Here is a 17,460-nt window from a genome sequence, read left to right as displayed (position 1 = left end):
CCAGTCCAGAATATTTTTTATAAATTGTTAGTGTGAACTGATTGCCAACAATAACTCCATCCCTTATGGAGATATATTCTTATAAAGATGTTCTGAGTCTACAGTATAGCAGGTCATAAAGAAGTCAGGTGTGGGGGGAAGGATTTTTGTGTGAATAAAGATACTTAATTTTGAAGATTCATGAATATGATATAAGTGACCCCAGTGAGTGGGACTTTTGATAACCTTTATTAGCCTCAATGACAACCTGCCCTGGGCCATCTACATTTCCACCCAGCTACATAATGACCTGTTTTAGAGATGGCAGAGAACAGGATGATCTTATCAGTGACTCTGGCTCACCGGCCTTGATGGCCTGTGGTCTAACCAACCAAAATAATGAGACGAAGAAAGCCCACTTGCCTAAGAATCAAACAAGGGAGTCTCCTGAGTGGAAGGTAAGAATCATACAGTTTAACTACCAATTCTTGTTGAGATCTTTGTCAACAATGGAAAATATGAGACATTTCAGAAATTAAGCACTTCTATTATCTTGATTTGGAGGAAGAGAAGAATATTGATACTTGAGAACTTGAACTTGTGTACGAATTTTGCCTTTGGTCTTGTTTGAATAACCAATATTTGCCTAAGCAAAAAGTCTTACCGCAAAGAGTAAGCTTAGGGTAGTGGAAAGCTATGGAGCTCAACCTACCAGGGTTTTAGTCCTGTTACTTACCACATGGTTTTTGGATTTGTAGAATGGGTATCAAAATAACACCTACCTCAGAAAGGATTGCTTTGAGTATTGAAATAGAAAATACATTGGAAACACAAAATAGAGTTACCTGCCCTTCTTCCCTGTTCAGCTTCTTTCCCATTATATCCACACTCATGCCAGATTGGAAATGGCTTAGGAGGCATGCCCATTGACCGCAGGCGTCAGCAAGTCCTGTTTACATTCTCCTTGAGCAAACAGTGGCCATTGAACACCCTCAACTCCAAAACAATCAGGGAGAGAATAAGCCCATTATTATAGTATTCATTTGGCAATATGAACTGATCAAACAAGTTTGGGGGCTTCCAACCCCACACGGTGAAAAACCAATTCAAGGTAGACCAGCATTTCTCTGTTCCTTTTTTTTATTTTTATTTTTTGAGACAAAGTCTCGCTCTGCCAGCCAGACCAGGCTGGAGTGCAGTGGCATGATCTCGGCTCACTGCAACTTCCACCTCCCAGGCTCAAGCAATTCTCCTGCCTCAGCCTCCCAAGTAGCTGGGATTACAGGTGTGTGCCAATACACCCAACTAATTTTTGTGTTGTTAGTAGAGATGGGGTTCACCATGTTGGCCAGGCTGGTCTTGAACTCCTGACCTCAGGTGATCCGCCCACTTCGGCCTCCCAAAGTGCTGGGACTACAGGCGTGAGTCACTGCGCCTGGCCACTCTTCTCTGTTCTTGATCTTCATACGAATTTCTTGTGAGCTGATGTTGGGTGTTGATGGCAGGGACTCTTATCAGGCCAAGGCTGACCCTAATGACAACAATATCGTTCCAGCCTTGTTCATGAAAGCTGAGGCATCTCTCTGGATGTAATCAGGAAACAGAGAGGTTTAGCTTGAGGCCTAAACTGAGGCGGCAGAGAACTGGAAGTTCTAGACTGCTGGACATGTGCTGGGGCTTGGCATTCCTCTCACAGTTTTATAATAATCAGGGTCACACATGGAACTAAACATCCTGTATGATATTTGTTTTCACAAATCATTTCTTTAGCCCAGGCTTAGTGCTGACTGCGAGCCAAAGGCGTGTTTCCCATGGCGCAGTGAAGCAAATCGAACGAAAGAGGAGCAGAAAGCTGCCTTTAACATGCTCTGCCTTGTCCTGAGGCTCCAGGGCTAATTGCCCTCAAAGGGGTTCCCCACTCTATATTGAAAAGCCCATGGGTTAGGAATCTAGCAGACATGGATTGGAATAAAATTGGTTGAATGAGTGATGCCATTTAGTAAGGATGCTACTTTGAGAAGTTAATTAACTTCTGTTAGCATCGAATTCCTGATCCGTGAAATGGGAGATGATAATACCTATCTCACAGGGCTGTTGTAGGAATTAAATTAAATTAAATAACACATGTGAAGTGCCTAGTGCATACTTCTTTGGTATATCGTAGGTGCTTAATAAATGTTGGTAGGAAGAACATTTAAGTACACAGATAATGACATATAAATGACGACGTAAGATTAACATGTGGTAAACAATGCAGGAGTGGCAATATAGAGGTTGATAGGAAAAGAGAGAAGAAAACTAATTCAGGGCAGGGCACAGTGGCTCACGCCTGTAATCCCAGCACTTTGGGAGGCTGAGGCGGGTGGATCACCTGAGGTTGGGAGTTTGAAACCAGCCTGGCCAACATTTAAACCCTGTCTCTACTAAAAATACAAAATTAGGCTGGGCGCAGTGGCTCACACCTGTAATCCCAGCACTTTGGGAGGCTGAGATGGGCGGATCACGAGGTCAGGAGATCGAGACCATCCTGGCTAACACAGTGAAACCCCATCTCTACTAGAAATACAAAAACTTAGCTAGGCATGGTGGCGGGCACCTGTAGTCCCAGCTACTTGGGAGGCTGAGGCAGGAGAATGGCAAGAATCAGGGAGGCAGAGCTTGCAATGTGTGTGCCACTGCACTCCAGCCTGGGCAACAGAGCAAGACTCCGTCTCAAAAAAAAAAAAAAATTAGCCGGGCATGGTGATGCATGCCTGTAATCCCAGTTACTTGGGAGACTGAGGCAGGAGAATAGCTTGAGCCTGGGAGGCGGAGGTTGCAGTGAACTGAGATTGTGCCATTGCACTCCAGTCTGGGCAACAAGAATGAAACTCCATCTCAAAAAAAAAAAAAGATAGAAAGAAAACTAATTTAAACCGTTGGCACTTGACTTGCTTCTGTGATAATCAGTAGCATTTCAGTGGGCAGAGATGGAGGAAGGGTGTTTTCTAGATAGAGGGAGGAGCCTGACGAAAGGTCCACATGTGGAAAATGCAAATGATCCTGGGACTTGCAAGCAGACCAGCTGGCTGAAATGTGCAATAGTGTGAGCTACAAAGTTGATAAGGTTGAAAAATTCTAAACTAAGTGGAGAATCCCTGAAGGATTTCTGGCAGAGATAGCAGCCTAAGCGGAGTGGATTAGCATGATTATAAAGTAAGCATGGTTGAGGTGGGCCAACAGGTGACAGCGGAGAGATGAGGCAGGGAGACCAATGCCGAAGATATTACTGAAGTCAAAGAGGAGGTTAATAAAGGGACTGCACTGGAATGGGGGCAGTGGAATACATGGAAAGGCATCCATGTGAAAAACATGCTGACGGTAGAGGTTAGAGGATTTGGCAACTGATTGATGATGTAGGGTGATGGTGATGGGCAGGTCAAGGATTTTTGTCAGGATTTTAGAGTGGCAGAATGGTAAGAGTTACTATCCAAAGTGCAGAAAGAACAGCTTTAGGGAGCAGAGTGTTCCCTGTTTAGTTCTGATGTCCCTGGGATCAGCCCCTGTAGTCAGGGGAGAAAGTCCTGAGCCTTTGGCACGCTATTTCACTTCATGAGCACAGTGTCTAGGCTTTTCTATTTCCTCCTGTATTTGGTTCTTCTTTTTCTTCTCTCTTCTTTCTTCCTTCTTCCTTCTTCCTTCTTTCTTTCTTTCTTTCTTTCTTCTTTCTTTCTTTCTTTCTTTCTTTCTTTCTTTCTTTCTTTCTTTCTTTCTTTCTTTCTTTCTTTCTTTCTTTCTTCCTCCTCCTCCTCCTCCTCCTCCTCCTCCTCCTCCTCCTCCTCCTCCTCCTTCTTCTTCTTCTTCTTCTTCTTCTTCTTCTTCTTCTTCTTCTTCTCCTTCTCCTTCTCCTCCTCCTCCTTCTCCTTCTTCTTCTTCTTCCCCCCTTCCTCTTCTTCTTCTTCTTTCTTCTTCTTCTTCTTCTTCTTCTTCTTCTTCTTCTTTTTTTTTTGACGGAGTCTTGCTCTGTTGCCCAGGCTGAAGTGCAATGGTGTGATCTCTGCTCACTGCAACCTCTGCCTCCCAGGTTCAAGCAATTCTCCTGCCTCAGCCTCCCGAGTAGCTGGGATTACAGGTGCCAGTCACCATACCCAGATGATTTTGTATTTTTATTAAAGACAAGGTTTCACCATGTTGGCCAGGCTGGTCTCCAACTCCTGACCTCAGGCGATCCACCCACCTTGGCCTCCAAAAGTGCTGGGATTATAGGAGTGAGCCACCATGCCTGGCCTAATTTTTTTTTTTTTTTTTTTTTTTTTGAGACAAGATCTGGCTCTACTGTGAAGGCTGGAATGCAGTGGTGCCATCTCAGCTCACTGCAACCTCCCCATCCCAGGCTCAAGCCATCCTCCCACCTTAGCTGGGATTACAGGTGTGCACCACCATGCCTGGCTAATTTTGTAGTTTTGGAGAGACAGGGTTTCTCCATTTGCCCAGGCTGGTCTCAAACACATGAGACCTAGTGATCTGCCTGCCTTGGCCTCCCAAATTGCTGGAATTACAAGTATGAGTCACCACACTCAGCCTGTTTTTTTTTTTTTTCCACATGTATGTCTCCCTAAACAATCTTATTTAGATCTGTTTATTTTTGACCTTTATAAAAATATATTGCATTGTATATAGAGCTATAACATTTGCTTTTCTAACTCAACACTAAGCTTCTAAACTCATCTACATTATTGTATGTTACTCTATTTTCTGCATTTTCAGTGTTATAAAATACTCCTTTGGTGAATATTCCACAATTTAAAAATTAGTTCTTCTGTTAATAGACATTTGGGTTTCCATTGTTTTGCTATTTCAGACAGTGCTGCTATGGACATTGTTGAACCTGTCTTCTGGTGTGCAGGTACACATTTCTTGAAGGTATAAACCTAGAAGTGGGGTGCTGGGTTGTGGGGTGTGTACAGATTCATCTTCACAGGGAATGCCAAATTGTTTTCTGAAGTGAGGGAATTAATCAGAATTTATTCTTCAGTGACTCCAGAGATTGGGATTCTATTAAGGACCTTAGTCACTACTATGGTCTGATGTTTGTGTCCCTCCCAAAATTCATATGTTGATACCTAATCCTCAATGCAATGGTATTAAGAGGTGGGGTCTTTGGGAGGTGATTATATCCTATGGGATTAGTGCACTTATAAAAGAGGCATGAAGGGCTGGGCACTGTGACTCATACCTGTAATCCCAGCATTTTGGGAGGCCGAGGCAGGCTGATCAGTTGAGGCCAGGAGTTCAACACCAGCCTGGCCAACATGTCGAAACCCTGTCTCTACAAAAAATACAAAACCTAGCTGGTGTGGTGGTGCATGCCTGTAATCGAAACTACTTGGGAGGCTGAGACACGAGAATTGCTTGAACCCCGGGGACAGAGGTTGCAGTAAGCCCAGATCGTGCCACTGTACTCTAGCCTGCATGACAGAGCAAGACTCTGTCTTAAAATAAAATAAAAATAAATACAAGAGGCCCGAGGTAACTTTTTTGCCCCCTCCACTATGTGAGGACACATAGACAGCACCATCTCTGAGGAATGGGCCCTCACCAGACACCTAATCTGCTGGTGCCTCGATCTTGGACTTCCCAGCCTCCAGAGCTGTGAGCAATCAATATCCATTGTTTATAAATTACCTAGTCTATGGTATTTTGTTATAGTAGACCAAACCGACTCAGCAGTCACTGTAGCCCCGGACATACTAAGTCAGGGCTTAACTGTGGGGCCACTCTCCCTTCACAAGTAATGTTATTTCTTCAGAGCTCTTGGGGGTCCTGTTTACCTCGACTTTTATAGCTTTCTTCAGTTTTCAGTTCTGTAATCTGATGTGTCTCAGGTTGGATGAGTTTTCTTCTATTTTGGAAACTGGACAGATGAATTCTTACTCAGATCACTCACTAAATAGAGTCTGGGTGAAAGCAAGTTCTAGGGCTAGGCTTCTGGAAATTAGTAGTATCTTAAGGTCTCAAGGTAGGTACCATCTTAGGGTAAAACAGAAATGTCACTCAATAGGAGATATCTACTGCTCTCTACTCTATCTGAGAGGAGCCTTAGCTATTGTGATGTCTTTCAGGGAAGTGCACTGTGGGCAAAAATAACTCTTCGTATCCAGATTTGGTACAGTTTACAAAATTTTGAAGTTTTTGGTACTTTTTGTGTCCCTTTTTGCATTCTGTATTTCTTGAATTTTTTTCAAATTTTTTTTGAAATGGAGTTTCATTCTTGTTGCCCAGGCTGGAGTCCAGTGGTGCGATGTCGGCTCACTGCAACCTCCGCCTCCCAGGTTCAAGGGATTCTCCTGCCTCAGCCTCCCAAGTAGCTGGGATTACAGGCGCCTGCCATCACTCCCAGCTAATTTTTGTATTTTTAGTAGAGATGGTGTTTCACCATGTTGGCTATGCTGGTCTCGAACTCTTGACCTCGGGTGATCCACCCACCTCAGCCTCCCAAAGTGCGTGAGCCACTGTGCCTAGCCTTTGAATCATTACAATAAGAAAGTATCATTGTTATAAAAGCAATAAGGTTATTTTAAAATAGTATTCAATAGGCCAAAAGGGAATATGGAAATAACAGCCTTGAACTCCTGGCCTTGAAGGATTCTCCTGCCTCAGTCAGACTTTAGAGTTTCCCTTTTCATTCAGGATGAATCCTGAAAAGAGGGGGTTAATCCTGCGTTAGACACTGGAGAGACTAAACTCTGAGAAAAGAACATTACCAAGAACTATCTAGCCCTGTGAAATTTAGACAATTTCTGCAAATATGGATCTTTCATACTCCAATGGCCCAATAATGGAGGTCTTCTTTGCCTGTGTATTACTTTTTCTTTTTCTTTTTTGAGACAGAGTCACCTGTGTTGCCTAGGCTGGAGTGCAGTGGCACGATCTCAGCTCACTGCAACCTCTGCTTCCCAAGTTTAAGCGATTCTCCTGCCTCAGCCTCCTGAGTAGCTGGGAATACAGGCACCTGCCACCATGCCCAGTTCATTTTTGTATTTTTAGTAGAGACGGGATTACACCATATTGGCTAGGTTGGTCTCAAACTCCTGACGTTGTGATACGCCCGCCTTGGGCTCCCAAAGTGCTGGGATTACAGGCGTGAGCCACCGCAGCTGGCTTTTTTTTTTTTTTTTTTTTTTTTTTTTTGAGACAGTCTTGCTCTGTCACTCAGGCCAGAGTACAGCAGTGCAATCTCAGCTCACTGCAGCCTCTGCCTGTCGGATTCAAGCAATTCCCATGCCTCATCCTCCTGAGTAGCTGGGATTACAGGCATGCACCACCACACCCTGCCATGTTGGCCAGGCTTGTGTTGAACTCGCAACCTCAAGTGATCACCCTGCCTTGACCTCTCAAAGTGCTGGGATTACAGGCGTGAGCCACTGTGCCCAGCTTCAGATAACCTTTCCATTTAAAAAAAAAAGGCAGAATGCAGTGGCTCATCCCTATAATCCCAGCACTTTGGGAGGCCGAGGCCAGCAGATTACTTGAGCCCAGGAGTTCAAGACCAGCCTGGGCAACATAGCAAGACCCCATCTTTACAAAGCAGTTTTCAAAATTAGCTATGTGTGGAGGCCCATGCCTGTAGTCCCAGACACTAGGAAGACTGAGGTGGGAGGTTCACTTGAACCTGTGAGTTAAAGATTACAGTGAGCTGTGATCAAGCCACTACACTCCAGCATGGGCAACACAGTGGGACTCTCTCTCTCTAAAAAAAAATAAGGGACTGGGTGCAGTGGCTGACACCTGTAATCTCAGCACTTTGGGAGGCCAAGGCGGGTGGATCACTTGAGCTCAGGGATTTGAGACCAGCCTGGGCAACATGGTGAAACCTCATCTCTACTAAAAATACAAAAATTAGCTGGGCGTGGTGGTGTGCCCCTGTGGTCCCAGCTACTTGGGAGGCTAAGGTAGGAGGACCGTTTGAACCCAGAAGGTTGAGGTTTCAGTGGCACCAGAGCAAGACCCTGTCTCACAAAAAAGGTAGGGGGATCTGTATTAGTTAGCTTTTGCTATATAACAATCCACCCTGAGGCTTATTGTCTTAAACAGGACCCCTTGTTCAGCCCACAGTCCTGTAGTTTGGTCTAGGGCAGCATGGCTGATCTATGGGCTCCCTTGTGTGACTGTGGTCAGCTGGTAGATTGACTGCAAGCTAGATTACCTAAAATGCTTCACCCAGAGGTCTGACATTGACAGGCTGTTGAGTGAGGTACCCAGGTTCTCTTCTAGATGGCCTCTTATCCTCCAGCAGGCTAGTTTACACTCATTTATAGGATGGTCTCAGAATTCCAAGTGCAGTAGCAGAGCAAGCCCCAATGTGCAAGCTCTTCTCAAGCCTCTGTCCATGTGGTCATTGCTAATGTCCTATTGGCCAAAGCAAGTCACATGGTCAGGCCATGAAATAGACTTCACTTCTCTATGGGAGCCCCTGCAAAGTCATTATGTAGGGGCATACATATGGGGATGGGAAGAATTTGTTGCCATTTTTGAAGCATATCACTAGGAAAAACAGAGTTGATACAAATAACCAACCACTCCAATGGACCTATAGTTATAAATTTGGTTAAGTACTAGGAAAGAAAAATAAAGGATATGAGAGTTTATTACAAAGACACCTACTTTACAGTATGCCACAAGATCTTTTATATACTTTCAGCATCTTTCTATAAAGATGACATATGAACATTTTTAATCACCATATCTGTTGGTATAGATCACTGCTTTAGGAATGCAGCAAGAAAACTACAGCACAGTAGTCAAATTGCATACTCAAGGAAAAGCATACAAAGAGTTGATTTGAATGAGATGAACTTTAAATTTCTCTATTCCCTTTTGGCTTATTGAATACTATTTTAAAATAATCTTATTGTTTTTGCAACAATTATACTCTCTTATTCTAATAATTCAAGAAATACAGAATGCCAAAAAGACCACGAAACTTACCCAGAATTTCATAATTGGTTAAACTCATTGTAAACATTTCATTATATCTTGCCAGCTTTCTCTCCATACTGATAGACTTTCTAGACTTCTGTATGTATGGATATAAATATATAATTTTTTTTGAGACAGAGTTTTTCTCTTGTCGCCCAGGCTGGAGTGCAATGGCACAATCTTGGCCCACTGCAACCTCCACCTCCTGGGTTCAAGCAATTCTCCTCCCTCAGTCTCCCAAGTAGCTGGGACTACAGGCGTGGGCCACCATGCCCAGCTAATTTTCGTATTTTTAGTAGAGACAGGGTTTCACCATGTTGCCCAGGCTAGTCTCAAATTCCTGACCTCAGGTGATCTACCCCCTCAGCCTCCCAAAGTGCTGGGATTACAGGTGTGAGCCACCATGTCCAGTCATAAATATATAATTTTCCATAAGTGTGATTATTCCATACATGCTGTTTCATAACCTGTTTTTTTCATGCAATAATATTGCAGGGGGCATTGCTACATGTTAATAAATATAGGTCTACATTATCATTTTTCTCTTTAAGAGATAGAGTCTCACTATGTTGCCCAGGCTGGAGAACAGCGACTATTACAGGTGTCATCATGGTGCAATATAACCTTGAACTCTTGGGCTCAAGGTATCCTCCTGCCTGAGGCTCAAGTAGCTGGGACTGCAGGCTTGTGCCACCACACCTGGCTACTTTATTATTTTTAAGGCTGCATAGAGTTCTGTAGGCTGTATGTAATATAGTTTATATAACTAACCAATTCAGATAACCAACCAATTTCTATTAGTATAAACAATACTGAAGTGAACACTTTTGCACATATAGTTGTAAACATTTGCTCAACTGTCATTCAGTTAACTCCTTAAATTATGTTCTTAGAAATGAGGATTATTTGACCAAGGGCATATATATTTCATATTGTTCCCTATTACTCAATTTATCTTTTGGAGAAATTGCATCAATTTTTACTTCTCATTAACCTTGCACACCCTCACCTTTTCTCACATCCTTGGCAATGCTATCAATCCTTTAATACTTTTATAAATTAATAGGCAATACACACACATACTTTATTCTTGGTCCATAACTGAGGAATCCCACCAGTTTTCAAAAGGACCCTACTGGAGCTCCCATGTGACCTCAGAGCATTTCTAGGGGTTATTACTTCAATTGAGGGAGATTTTCTGGCTCCTCACCCTCCCACTTTTGCTTCCTTGTGTGCGGTCTCTTTTTTTTTTTTTTTTGAGAGAGACAGAATCTTGCTCTGTCACCCAGGCTGGAGTGTGCAGTGGTGCGATCTCTGCTCACTGCAACCTCCACCTCCCGGATTCAAGTGATTTTCCTGCCTCAGCCTCCCAAGCAGCTGGGATTACAGGTGCCCACCAACACGCCTGGCTAATTTTTGTATTTTTAGTAGAGATGGCGTAATACCATGTTAGCCAGGCTGGTCTCGAACTCCTGACCTCAAATGATCCACCTACGTCGGACAGGCGTGAGCCACCGTGTCCCACTGGTAATTTTTGTATATTTTTAGTAGAGATGGAGTTTCTGTATATGTTGGCCAGGCTGGTCTCAAACTCCTGACCTCAGGTGATCCACCCCCACCCCCTTGGCCTCTCAAAGTGCTGGGATTACAAATGTGAACCACCATGCCTGGCCAAGCAGTCTGTTTTTTTGTTTGTTTTTTGTGTTTTTTTTTTGAGTCAGAGTCTTGTTCCATTGCCAGGCTGGAATGCAGTGGCACAATTTTGGCTCACTACAGCCTCCGCCTGCCGGGTTCAAGCGATTCTCCTGCCTCAGCCTCCTGAGTAGCTGGGATTACAGGCATGTGCCACCACACCCGGTTGTATTTTTAGTAGAGACGGGGTATCACCATGTTGGCCAGGATGGTCTCGATCTCTTGACCTTAATCCCAGCACTTTGGGAGGCCGAGACGGGCGGATCACGAGGTCAGGAGATCGAGACCATCCTGGCTAACACGGTGAAACCCCGTCTCTACTAAGAAATACAAAAAAATAGCCGGGCGAGGTGGCGGGCGCCTGTAGTCCCAGCTACTCGGGAGGCTGAGGCCGGAGAATGGCGTGAACCCGGGAGGCGGAGCTTGCAGTGAGCTGAGATCCGGCCACTGCACTCCAGCCTGGGCTACAGAGCGAGACTCCGTCTCAAAAAAAAAAAAAAAAAAAAAAAAGAATTCATCTTCATACATAAAAACACACATACCAAGCAAAAAACACCACCACTACGGCAAGATGACGCTAATGAGCAATGTAGTCTTCACTAAGGACTTTTTTTTTCCAGGAGGAAAAGTTTTAATTTATTCACAGAAACAGAATTAAAATCCCCATACATCATTCTTAATCTTTCAAATCCCTTCTCAGCTGCTTCCCCTCCCCCAACCAGGAGTAAAGTGTTCCACTCTTCTCCCACACTACACCAGCCTCCTCTCTTCCCTTTCACATTTCCCAACTTAGGTGGTCCCAGGAAGAAGCTCGTTTGGCTTGGGAAGCCAAGTCAATACTCACAAATAACCATTCCAATCGACTTGTAGTTATACATTTCGTTAAGTGCTCTGCAAGAAAAGTGAAGGATATGATGAGAGATTATTTCAAGGAGACTTAGATGGGGAAAGTGAGAGCAGGCCTTTCTGAGGAGTGAGTTTAAGCATGGATCTGAAGGGTGTGGAGGAGTTTGGCAGGCAAATATGAGGGACAAACTCAGCCTGGTGCTCAGAGGATGGACAGAAAGCCAGTGTGGCTGAACCACATAAACTTACACTTGTAAAATAAAAAAGTGCAAGGCCAGGTGCAATGGCTCACCACTGTAATCCCAGGTATGATCCTTAAAAAAACAAAACAAGCAATACAGGAAAGTACAAGTAAAGAAAATAAAAATTTACCCCAATTTTCATCACTCAGAAATAATTCTAAAAAAGCCCTTTTTTTTTTTTTGAGATGGATTCTCGCTCTGTTGCCCATTCTGGAGTGCAGTGATGCGATCTCAGCTCACTACAACCTTTGCCTCCTGGGTTTCCAGCAATTCTCCTGCCTGGCCTCCCAAATAGCTGGGATTACAGGCACGCGCCACCATGCCCAGCTAAATTTTGTATTTTTAGTAGAGATGGAGTTTTTCATGTTACCCAGGCTGGTCTCGAACTCCTGACCTCAAGTGATCAGCCTGCATTGGCTTCCCAAAATGCTGGGATTACAGGTGTCAGCCACCGTGCCTGGCCTGTAGCATGGATTTTTAATGACATCAATAGCTTTCTCCATCTGTGGTCAGCTGATAGGCTCGGACAGCTTTGGCTGTGAGAAAGGCCAAGAGTGCTCATTTTCACCAGGGAATCACTGAGACATGGAGGGCCAGGCTCAAGAGCTTGTCTGCTTTGTCAAGCTGCCAGCTTGTCCAGATCAGGGCAGATGGGCCGGGTGGAGAATTCTGCCAAATTTTTTGAAAATAAGTCAAACTCATCTTTTCCTCAGTCTGTATTGTCCCTCTGGTGAGTGATTAAAAATTGGGCTGTTTGTCACATTTCTTTCTTAAGCTCTCCTTCTATGTCATACCAGATAAAGAACACAAGAGATAATTATAGTCAGTGCTTGACAACTGCTGAAAATATGAAAATATATTTTCATACTTCCTAGGCCCTCCACTACTCAAATTCTTTTTTCTTTCTTTTTTTTTTTTTTTTTTTTTTGAGATGGAGTCTTGTTCTGTCACCAGGCTGGGGTGCCATGGCGCAATCTCGGCTCACTGCAACCTCCACCTCCCAGGTTCATGAGATTCCCCTGCTTCAGCCTCCCAAGTAGAAGGGACTACAGGTGCGCGCCACCGTGCCTGACTAATTTTTTGTATTTTAGTAGAGACGGGGTTTCAGCATGTTGACCAGGATGGTCTTGATCTCCTGACCTTGTGGTCCACCCACCTTGGCCCTGCAAAGTGCTGGGATTACAGGTGTGAGCCACCACACCCGGCCTTCAAATTCTTTCAAGTCTGAGAAGCCTGATATGATGTTACCTTTTTATTTTATTTATTTATTTTTTTGAGACAGGGTCCTACTCTTCATCCAGGCTGGAGTGCTGTGGCACGATCACTGTTTACGGCAGCCTCGAGCTCCTGGGCTCAAGTGATCCTCCCACATTAGCTTCCTGAGTAGCTGGAACTACAGGCACATGTCACCACACTCGGCTAATTTTTAAATTTTTTCAGAGACTAGGTCTCACCATGTTGCCCAGGCTGGTCTTGAACTCCTGGGCTCAGGTCATATCCTCCCACCTTGGCCTTCCAAAGCGGTGGGATTGCAGGCATGAGTCACTGCACCTGGCCTGCTTTTTTTTTTTTTTTTTTTTTCAAGTCTTTCCTTTGAGACAAGAGTCTCGTTCTGTCACCCAGGCTAAAGTACAGTGGCGTGATCTTAGCTCACTGTAACCTCTGCTTCCTAGGTTCAAGGGATCCTCCAGCCTTAGCCTCCCGTGCAGCTGGGATTACAGGCACATGCCACCATGCCCAGCTAAGTTTTATATTTTTAGTAAAGATAGGGTTTCACCATGTTGGCCAGGCTGGTCTTGAACTCCTGACCTTAAGTTATCCACCAGCCTTGGCTTCCCAAAGTGCTGGGATTACAGGCGTCAGCCACTGCACCTGGTCTTATTAAAGGCACTTTTAAAAGATCCACAAAACTATGCAGCATGAAAAATAAAATAAATTGAGTTTCATAGGCCTAGAATGTGGTTTTCTAAGTCTGAACCTTACTGCTAATACAAAATGAAAAGCAAACAAAAAAATTGGACTCTAATTTTGATAAACCTGCATGCTAATTGGAGCATCCCTTTCCTGACCTGATGCAAAACAATGAAGGAAAACTGAAATTGCCTAATTTTGTGCTTGGAATCAATTACTTTGACCTCCCATCCCAATTACATGAAAATAGAGTGGCTAGTAACCCACTCTGGGGAGTGTCACCTAGATATAAAACTGTCACTTCATAATATTGCTGGTGTTGGGGTGAATCTTAGTGGTCCTCCGGTCCCAAGGCATCCTTGCCTATAATACCTGGATGGGCACTTATCTTTTGGTAGCCTGAACCTTTCTGGTAATGAGGAGCTCACTATTTCTAAAGGAAAACTGTGCCATTGGGGTAAAAAAGTATTAATTTTTAAACATTGGTAGTTGTTAAGCAGTTGTTGAATATTTTGAGCCAAAATTTGTTGCCTCCCTTTCTAGCTTTTACATGCTTCAGAATTTTCTCCTTTAGGTTTGAGACCAGAGCCCAAATGGATCTAAACAGGCCCTCTGTACTGCTCTGCAAATTCTCTCATTTTCTGTTGCCCAAGACCAAGGATATTATCTCCACAGAGTGCCATTTCCCAGCTTACTAAATAAGATAAATCATCAGTTTCTTAAAGGTTAGACTGAGAATCTGAGCCCCGAACATTTAACATCTACCTGTAGCTCATTCTGGGATGCATTTAAGAAAGTAATTTAAGATTAATCTCCAGTGGTCACTGTGCTAAGAATAAGAAAGTGCAAAATTCTTTCCTAAGACTTTGTGAGTTGTTAGAATGCATTGAAGGTTGTTAGACACTAGAAAGGAGTCTTGAAGAAATTGTGGACATTCTTTAACTGAAATGCCTTTAAAATCTTACAGATACCCATTATCTTCCATTGAGGAGAGAGGATTATGCGAACCCTGGAGGGGCTTTAGAATCCAAATGTCTGATGCAGGGAAAGGAAATGTCTTTGCCTTTAACACAAGAAGCTTCACATCTACGAGTTAAGCAACATAACTGGTCACTTGATGACCACATTATCTCTGACATTTATTTCCTCCTTCTAATACCCTTTCTGTTTTTTATTCCTGTTAGGAATATTGACAAATACTGTCCATTTTGGTACCTGGTTCCAGAGAACAAGTATCATCAGAGTATTTTACAGTTTGAAGACGTCAGTGATAGATTGCCTCTAGGGCTCATGGGTCATTGTCATGTTTTTGTTTTTACCAAATAGTTATTTTTCCTCTTATAGTTTTAATTTTTAATCCTCTGAAATTTAAAATAATCCCATCATTAAGTATTTATTAAACATAATGGGCTGAAAGAGACATAGAAGAATTACATGATATAAAACCAACTTTGGGCTGGGTGCAGTGGCTCACACCTGTAATCCCAGCACTTTGGGAGGCTGAGGTGGGTGGATCACCTGAGGTCAGGAGTTCAAGACAAGCCTGGCCAACATGGTGAAACCCCGTCTCTACTAAAAATACAAAAATTAGCTGGGCGTGGTGGCACACACCTGTAATCCTAGCTACTTGGAAGGCTGAGGCAGGAGAATTGCTTGAATCCAGGAAGTGGAGGTTGCAGTGACCCGAGATCATACCACTGCACTCCAGCCTGGGTGACAGAGTGAGACTCCGACTCAAAAAAACAAAAAAACCCCAGCTTTGATGGAACATACAGCCTTTAAGGGAATGAGTGGTTGCAGGCAGTTACAGAGAGAGATCAAGAGCATGATAGAATGAGGCCAGTTGGGAAGGAGCAGTGGACAGAGCGCAGCCTCTGGAGATGGGGTTCATACCCCAGTTGGAGCTTCCCTCACTGTGAGACTCAGGCAAACTGCTGAATCTCAGCATCTCATTTACCAAAGGAGCTAATCCTATTTAATTTGAAAGACCACTGTGAAAATTAGAAAGGAGAAATAAGACGTGCACTAGTTATGTTAGTTACCCTTGGGCTGCCTCAACAAAGTATCGCAAACTGGGTGGTTTAAAGCAACAGAAATTAATTTTCTTGCAGTTCCACAAGCCAGGAGTCTAAAATCAAAGCCCTCTGAAGCTCTAGGGAAGAACATTCCTTGTCTCTTCCAGCCTCTGGTGGTTGCCAGCAATCCTTGGCCTTCCTTGGCTTACAGCTTCATCACTCCAACCTCTGACTTCACTGTTTCATGGCCTTCCTCCTGGGTGTGTCTCTGGGTCTTCACATGACATAAGGCCTTAAAATTAGGGCCCATCCTAATCCATTATGATCTCATCTTAACTAACTGTATCTGCAAAGAAGATTACATTCTGAGCTCCAGGGTGGGCAGGAATTTTGGAGGGACACTATACAACTCAGTGCACTGGCACATAGTATAGACTCAAAAAGTGGAAGTTGTTATGGTTATCAGGTGCCACAGCGCCAATGAGCAGAGAAAAATTATTTGTATGAGTTGGAGTGGTTAAGGAGAGCTTCACAGAAGGAGTAAGAGTCATGGAGGGTTTCAAAGAAGTAGTAAAATTTAGATGTGAACTAAAAATGTGTAGAGTCTATCAGGTGGGAAGAATAGCATATCAATATTTTCTTTTATTTTTTAAATTATACATACATATTTTTATTTTTATTGAAAATAGAGACAAGGGCTCACTATGTTGCTCAGGCTGGTCTCCAACTCTTGAGCTCAAGTGATCCTCCCACCTCAGCCTCCCAAAGTGCTAGGATTACAAGTGCGAGCCACTGCGCCCAACCAGCATATCAACATTTTAACAATAGAGTTATTAACCTTGTAAAATCAGCTACTCATGAGACAGAAATATCCTTTGGCCCAATAATGGGAATTAAAAACTATAATCTTTTTTGAAATGGTTTAATACATATATTAGTTACCTATTACTTCTTAACAAATTACCCTAAAACTTAGCATCTTAAAATAACAAACATTTATTAATATTAGCTGGACGTGGTGATGTAAATCTGTAGTCTCAGCTACTTGGGAGGCTGAGGCGGGAGGATCACTTGTGCCCAGGAGTTTGAGACCAGCCTGGGCTGCATAGCAAGACACTCTCTCTAAAAATAAATACCAAACACGTATTATCTCACAATTTCTTGGGACGGGAATTCAGAAGCAGTTTAGCTGGGTGATTCTGGCTCAGAGTCTCTTAAGAGGTTATAGTCAAGATGTCCTCCAGGGCTGCAGTCATCCAAAAGTTTGTTTGAAACTTGAAGATCCAATTCCAAGATGGTTCACTCACATGGCTAATAGGGCAGGAGCCTTGGTTCCTCAAGCATGGCCTCTTCCACTGGGATGCTTAAGTGTTTTCATGACATAGCAGCCAGCTCCCTCCAGAGCAGGTAATCAGAGAGAGAGCAAGGAAGATGCCACCATGCCTTTTATGACTCAATCTCAAAGGTCACACACCATCACTTTCACCACATTCTGTTCATTAAAAGCAAGTCACAAAATTCAGCGCACCTTCCAGGGGAGGAGGATGAAGCTCTAATTCCTGTTGAAGGGAGAACCACACCACGGTGTATAATGAAAGCATCCATTCCTTTAGCTGTTGGACTAGTTTCCTACATTGGCCGTTCTTAAATCTCCATGTTATTATTATTATTTGTTAGCAAAATAATCATTTTGAGCACTCACAATGTGCCAGGTGCTGTACTTGAAGCTGGGAATTTGGGATGAATTGGTCCAGTTCTTGCCCTCAAGGGGTTTACAGGTTAGTGAGGGAAAGAGAATAGTCTGTAAATATAATGCA

At 43.5% G+C, this 17,460-nt stretch overlaps 1 protein-coding gene and 1 long non-coding RNA gene across 5 annotated transcripts in view; one reads left to right on the top strand and one right to left on the bottom strand.

Annotated features, from left to right (window-relative positions):
* The window catches only part of ELAPOR1 (endosome-lysosome associated apoptosis and autophagy regulator 1), a 90,002-nt gene that overhangs the window by 1,503 nt on the left and 71,039 nt on the right, over nt 1-17,460 (top strand). For 2 of the 3 annotated variants that reach the window (XM_071100181.1, XM_071100218.1), the window contains exon 2: nt 4,820-4,864. The exons of the other annotated variant lie outside the window; for it this stretch is intronic. In XM_071100181.1, the coding sequence (XP_070956282.1) occupies nt 4,820-4,864 (45 nt within the window). The remainder of the gene's footprint in view (nt 1-4,819; nt 4,865-17,460) is intronic. 3 annotated transcript variants of the gene reach the window in all.
* On the bottom strand, nt 711-17,046 carry LOC139364389 (uncharacterized). 2 transcript variants are annotated; one of them, XR_011626225.1, is made up of 3 exons: nt 16,951-17,046; nt 11,474-11,520; nt 711-975 (listed from the first exon to the last, which is right to left on the bottom strand). It is a non-coding gene; the product is annotated as an uncharacterized lncRNA (long non-coding RNA). The 2 variants fall into 2 exon arrangements; XR_011626242.1 differs by lacking the exon at nt 711-975 and adding an exon at nt 1,424-1,562.

The sequence above is a fragment of the Macaca nemestrina genome, chromosome 1 (genome assembly GCF_043159975.1).
Source record: "Macaca nemestrina isolate mMacNem1 chromosome 1, mMacNem.hap1, whole genome shotgun sequence".
Taxonomy (NCBI): domain Eukaryota; kingdom Metazoa; phylum Chordata; class Mammalia; order Primates; family Cercopithecidae; genus Macaca; species Macaca nemestrina.
This window is presented reverse-complemented; position numbering and strand designations above follow the sequence as displayed.